Genomic DNA, 6,370 nt, shown 5'->3' with positions numbered 1-6,370 from the left:
TCCCGCGCCAGCTTCGCCCCCTCCCTCAGGTGCCGCCTGCCTCCGCCGCAAACGGGTGGGAGCCGAGCCGGGGCAGGGGCGGGAGGCTCCCTCAGCCAGGGAGCGCGCTGCCACGGCCCCTCGGGAAAGCAGCCACGCTGAAGCAGAGGCGCTTTTGTTCTTTTCAGAAATCGTCTTTATTAAAATACTTTCCAAAGTGGTTGATCGAAATCCCATATTGAATCTCTCTCTCTATCAGTAAGGTCATCTATATATATATATGTATGTATATATGTACAAATACACATGTGGATATTTTACTCTGCAGAGTAACTGCCACTCCAGGGAGAAGCAGCACATTTAACCTGGTACCGTAAACGAAGCTGAACGCACAGCCCTTGGCCCTGGCTTGGGCCCAGGCAGAGCCTGGTCTGCTTTAGGATTCGCTTCACGCCCTTCACTGGGCACGTGTAGAAGCCATAAAATAATTTAAGACATTTTTGGAAGTACATCAGTCTTTTAAACAAAGGCTTTTCAGAGCGTGTCCTCCTCAGTGAAGCACCTCTCCTCGCAAAGCCTTTGAAAAGGAACACTATAGCGTAAAAAGTTGATTAAAAAAACAGCTCTTTTGGTATGACTTGTTTCGATGCATGGGAACCAGTTTCAGGACACCTGAGGCCTTTAGTCGGCTGAAACAATATCTGCATCTTTCTTTTATCTCTTATCTGCATTCCTCCTACTTATTGCTCGGTCAGGGGACCCGTGAGACGAACGAGATGGGTGCCTCCGTGCTTGATTAATGATTAATTCCCCCTTCCTGGGCTCCCATCGCTGTGTGCCAGGCGCCCAAGCGGGCTGGGGGGCCCTGGGGATGGCCCTCGTCCTCACGGTGGTGCCCGCGGCTCCGGCTGCTCTGGGAACTGCCCGGATCCGCACGGAAAGCCGGGCTGGCCCCCGGTGCCGGTGGCAGGACAGGGTGCAAACACCGTGGCAGCGCTCGGCCAGGGGGGACGGGAGCCAGGGCGGGGGCAGGCAGTGATGCCGCAGCCGATTTCAGACTCTCGGCACCCCGTCTGCTCAAAATCGTCACCGCGGGCTTTGCCCCGGCATGGAGACCGGGGCCACCATCCGCCAGCGGCTGCTGCGGTGCCCGTGAGTCCGTCACAGATGGTCTCAGCCCTCGCAGAGCCGGGGGGACGGGGGTCTCTCGCTGCCTCCTCCGCAGCCCGCAGGGATGCGTCCTAAAATATCTTGAAACCTTTCAGCAAGGTGAGCGTGGGAGCTTTCCTCTTGCTCTGAGCCCGCGAGGACTTGACGGTGACCAGCTTGGCCTGGGCCACCGAGGGGATCTCCTTGTAGTTGACGGTGGAGAGGGTGTTGAAGGTGCAGCTGGCCAAGCCGTGGTGGGTGGGCAGGGCAACCGGCGTGGCCACCGGCGGGCAGGGACGCTCTTCGGTGATGAAGAGTGGCCGGACGGGCAGGCTGCGCTCCGCCTGGCGCCGCACCTCCCGCACGGCTTCGTGGAAGACGTGCTGCACCCCCGCGAAGTCCTGGCACGCCGACACCTCGTAGAAGAAGCACCCGAACCTGCTCGCCAGGGACATCCCTTCGGCTGCGGGCACCTGCCTGGCGGGAGGGAGCGGGTGGGTGCAGCATCCCTTGGGGTGATGCAACCACCCGAAAAGGGGAGCAAGGGGTGCAGGCGGGGAGCACTGCCCGCTCGTCCCCCATCCTGGGACAAGCAGGGGACGCGAGTCCAAAAAAGTTTTGCCTTTCCCCAAATCCCAGAGCAATGGGCTGCGCGGGTCCTTGGGGAATCACGCGACCTCCCGTGCCAGGGATGTGCGCCAGTGACGCGGGGGGCCGGATGCGATGGCAGCGCACTGGGAAGCGGGGAGGAGACGGGCAGGTCCTTGCTGTGGGGAGGGGGAAGCCTCCGTGCTGGGAGCATGGGGGGATTTGGCGACGCACAGTGGGGTTCAGCAACGCGCGTGACTCGAGGACCCGTGGGACCAACACTCAGCATGGCCCCAGAGCGGCACAGAAGGCCAGAAAAACACACCGGGGACATCCAGTCCTGGGAGCAGGGACGGGGCGAGAAAGGGCTCCAGGGAAAGGGCACATCCAGAGGGAAGCGAGGAGCTGGAGCGGGCTCAAGGCCTGCCTGGGGACGGTGACGCTGCCTTACCATGCAGCCGAAAAACATCCCACTGAAAATACCACCGGGCTCAAAATAAACACATCATCCCCCGGGCGGGAGAGCAGGAACCTTGGAGATGTGGGAGGACATGGCAAATACCAGCGGGGGTGGAAATAACCACAAAAAAAAATCAGATTTGGGTTTTGCATCCCAGCCAGAGGGATGGGGGGCTGATCTGTGAGCTCTCCCCCACCGGGAAAAGACAGCCTTGCCCCGCGCCCGATACCTGTACTGCTCCATGTCCAGCTTGTTGCCCAGCAGGAGCACGGGGCAGCGGCGCTGGCAGCCCCTCGCGTGCAGGGCGAGGACCTCCAGGTAGCGCTGGCAGCCCTCGAAGCTCTTCCTATCGTCGATGCTGTAGACGACGAGGAAGGCGCTGGCCCAGCGCAGGTAGCGCTCGCAGTTCCCGGGGCCGTCCTGGGGGCGAGAGGAGCGGCTGAGCCGTGGTCCAGCCGCGGTCCAGCCGCGTCACACCAGGCGTTTGGCACCAGCGGTGCCCTGGTGCCTCACCTGGTCGGCGGTGTCCATCACCTTCAGCAGCACGGGCTGCTGGTCCACCAGCTCCTCCGAGGCGTAGGTGTCCTCTGCAAGGAGAAGGGTGGTTGTGAGGATGGGCTGGGGTATCCTGTCTTCCCCAAAGCCAAGCAAAGCCCTGGATGCTTGGAGCACCATGGAAAAAAGCTCATCCCCTGGTGAGGAGCATCCTCCACCAACACCTCCCACCTCCCTCCTTCCTGAGACAACATTATTTTGGGGGACTGGTGGTGCTGCCGCTGGGCAAGCCCAGCTGGGAGCAGTTATTTCCCCCCGCATGCTGCAAGCGTGGGCTCCCACGGGAGAAGGAGGGAGGGGAAGGAGCCCGGCGCGGCCGTCACCGCACCCAGGGCTCAGCCCTTATCTAAATGCCACGACCTGGCGAGATAAAGCGAGCTGGGGGCTTGACACCGGGGCTGTTTCCCAATAAATCAGGCGAAAGGAGCACCCCTTTCTTTTGGAAGGAGGGCAGGCAGGGAGAGCCGCTCAGCCCTTCCCCTGGGAGGAAGATGCCTTCTCCCAGCCGGGTCCTAACAGATGCATTTCGGAAAGGTTTTGACGTGGGAAGATGAAACCACATTCCCAAAAAAGATCCGAGGAGGAAAGGATTTATCCTTCTTTCCTAAGAGTCGCTGAGTTATTAGGGGCTGGAGTCAGTTCCTGGACAAGGTCCATATCTCCCTAATGTCCCTGATAAATCATTTATGGTTCTTCCCCGCGCCCTGGAGTCAGGCCTAGGAAAATAGTTATTAATTACTCAAATGAGTGGGAAAAAAAATTGCCCAGAACCGCTCGCTGAAAAGCGCAGCCCCCGGGGCCGCCCGCTCTGCGGCCCCCGCTCGCTGCCCCAGCCCTTCCCCTGCCCGACACCCCCAGGAGCGAGCAGGAGGCAGGAGATGCTCCCCAAGCCCCCAGTAATTCAGCTTTTGGTTTCTTCGGGGCGATGAGAGGAGCCGACGTTCCCCCATGGGACATGCCCGCAGAGAGAGTGCTGCTTTCACCTCTGTTTTTACAGGGAGGTTTGGGTCAAATCCCACCCTTCCCTTGTTTTTCATGTAATTTTGGGTGTTGGGCTTTTTTTCCCCTTAAATGCCATGTTCGTAGGAAATGGGGGAGATGGGAAGGATGCTCTGTGGGAGCTCATGGGGGACAACTGGGGGGAAACACCCGCGGAGAAATCGTCTTACCCAAGTTCGGATCATATTCACTTATGAACCTCTTGGTTAGAAACTTCACGGTCAGGGCTGCAGGAGGGAGAGAGGTGGGTAAGGCAGGTGGCCCCCCACACCACCGGCACCCCGGCACCCCCCCAGTGCCCGGCCATCCCCGTGGCGGCGGGGCGCCCGTCGCACCTGACTTGCCGGCCCCTCTGCACCCCAGGATGGCCACGTTGCACTCGGCGAGGGGGCTCTGGGGCGGCCGCTCGCCGCCGGCTCGGGGTTTGCCGAACATCGAGGTCATCCTCCGTCCTGCGGGAGAGAGCGGGGGGGACGTGGGGCACCCGCTGCCGTGCTGGACGGGGACCTTCTCGCCGCCTGGCTCGTGGGGTGCCCCAGCCTGGGGAAAAGGGGGGCTCAGCAGCACCAGGGAGGGGGATCCGCTCTCCTCCATCCGCATCCTGGAGCTGGAGCGGCCGGCATCACCACCCCACGCTGGCAGCCAGCACCCCACCCAAGCAAAACCGGCACCCTCAGCCCTCTGCCCACCCTTCGCACCCCAGAAAGAGAAGAGAAACGCAGCCTCCCACCTTAAAACCCGCCACCGGAGGAGACGTGGGGCTCACCGGGGTGCGTGGGGGCCGAGGCCGGGGCCAGGGCTGGGGGAGCAGCGGCCCCTGCTCCGCCGGGGCTGCCGATGAATGAGGCAGGCGGAGGCGAGCGCGGCTCCCGCCGCTCGGGCCCCAGCCAAACTCCTTGTAAGGAAAGCTGCCGCGCCGGCGCCGGGCTGGACACGCTGCCCCGGCCTCCCCGAGGACGATCCCCCCAGCAGGGCACACGCCAGCCCCCGAGCTCCTGGGGCTCTGGGCACGGACCTCTGGCCCCGAAACCCGTTGTGCCTGCACTTGGTGGCCACCTCGCCGTGTCCCCAGCACCTCACCGAGCCCCCAGAGAGCAAAAGCCCGGTCTCGCTGCCCTGGCTGAGGCCGGTGCACTCATTACACCTCCTGCAGGCAGGAGCAGCACCTGGGAGTGATGCTCACACAGCCACCCTCCTGCCCACCACCTGCCCAGCCCGTTTAAGCGCAGACACCTTCTGCTGCTGAAAGAGACTTTGCAGGGGTAAAAACCCCCATTTTTCCACCCAAAAGGCGTGATCTCAAGGGGGGAGAGGGGAGCACGGGGAGTACTCACCGCCGCTGCCCGCACCGAGCCATCAGCCAGCACCCAGCGGGCTCAGAGCCCGAGTAGGTGGCGGAGGCTGAAGTCAGCGTTGTCATGGAGATCACAGCCATTTGGGATGGGGCTCAGCACCCAGGACCGCAGGATACGGCCCCTGGGCCGGCCCCAAGGGGTTTCTGTGGGGGACCGTACCCGGGGCTGGGGGGCAAAGGCTGCTCCGTGGCCATGCTGGGCTGCTGCGCCGTTGGGATTATTGCCCGTTAATGCAGGGAGGATATTTTTAAACCCTCCCAAAATAGTCTGGGAGTGTGGAAGTCCCTGCAAGCCCCAGGGATGGGGAGGATGGGGAGGATGAGGAGGACGGAGAGGATGGGGATCGCTCCCCCACAGGGAGCAGAGCCCCTCTGGGGACCCCCAGACCCCCTGTGGACACAGGTCAAGGATGCTTAAAAGCAACCAGAGCTAAATGTGGTATTTTTAAGCCGGGTACCTGTAAGGATTAATGACAGTAACACAAGGCAAAGCTTTCACCTTCTCCCCTAAAGTGAGATTTTTTTGGGGGGAACTTGCTGGAGCCACGATCCTGGGGCAATGGCTTTGCCATCATGCAGTGCCCCGGGAGCTCCCACCTGCTGGGATGAGGGGCTAAGGAGGGAGGAAAAAATATACCTTTGGCAAGGTGGATTAAATGATGCATCATTATGCTGCTTGGATTAAATTATGCATCAAAAATAAAGACCAGTTGCAGGTGGTGATGGGGGGAATTGGGGGCCTCCTTGCTGGCCCTCCGCGGCACCACACGGCAGAGGCAAAATGGGATTTCTAGCCAGAAAAAGCTGTGAATAGCACACGAACGAGAGACGTGCCATGAATAACACTTTTCTTCACCGTCGACATCTACATGAATCAAGTTGGGAGGGAGGTTGCCTCTGCCAGTGGCTGGGTGTTACGGGGGAGCGGGGTGAGCCCTGCAGCCGGAGGGGACTTTACTGGAGAGAAGGGGTTTGCTGCACATCATTTTTCTCACTATGGGATCTCCAGATGAAGCACAGGCTGGTTTATGGCTCCTTGCACCAGCAATGCTGCCAAGGTTGCTCCATGCCTCCTACCTGGGGAGGATTGCAAAGGGAACGACCCCATAAAGGTCTCTCCCTGCCTCTGGCCGTGCTCAGGGGGTGGCAAAGTCCCTTTCCCACAGCCGGGCTGGACAGCACGGAGATTTGCTGACGTCGGTTACATCCCTGCAGCCGTAAAACCCACTTTTATAAGAGAGAAATAAAAATAGTGCAGCAACATGTTCTTCCCAGCCATGCAAACG

At 60.8% G+C, this 6,370-nt stretch overlaps 1 protein-coding gene across 1 annotated transcript; it reads right to left on the bottom strand.

The window, feature by feature from the left end:
• Positions 1–209: 209 nt before the first annotated feature.
• RASL12 (RAS like family 12) lies at positions 210–4,498 on the bottom strand. The gene is made up of 6 exons (XM_082321044.1): positions 4,461–4,498; positions 4,066–4,182; positions 3,901–3,957; positions 2,690–2,763; positions 2,406–2,596; positions 210–1,605 (listed from the first exon to the last, which is right to left on the bottom strand). The coding sequence occupies exons 2-6, from the start codon at positions 4,172–4,174 to the stop codon at positions 1,221–1,223; spliced, it is 816 nt and encodes a 271-aa protein (XP_082177170.1). The 5' UTR covers positions 4,175–4,182; positions 4,461–4,498; the 3' UTR covers positions 210–1,220.
• Positions 4,499–6,370: the final 1,872 nt, after the last annotated feature.

Source organism: Platalea leucorodia (assembly GCF_965183815.1).
Source record: "Platalea leucorodia genome assembly, chromosome: 9".
In the NCBI taxonomy this organism is placed as follows: Eukaryota; Metazoa; Chordata; class Aves; order Pelecaniformes; family Threskiornithidae; genus Platalea; species Platalea leucorodia.
This window is presented reverse-complemented; position numbering and strand designations above follow the sequence as displayed.

Bases quoted from the DNA above. Each gene is read 5' to 3' on its own strand.
- RASL12 (XM_082321044.1), bottom strand. From the start codon at position 4,174: ATGACCTCGATGTTCGGCAAACCCCGAGCCGGCGGCGAGCGGCCGCCC. The intron at 3,958-4,065 runs GTGCGACGGGCG...TCCCTCCTGCAG, and splicing joins CAGAGGGGCCGGCAAGTCAG to CCCTGACCGTGAAGTTTCTA. The intron at 1,606-2,405 runs GTATCGGGCGCG...CCCTCCCGCCAG, and splicing joins CTGGACATGGAGCAGTACAG to GCAGGTGCCCGCAGCCGAAG.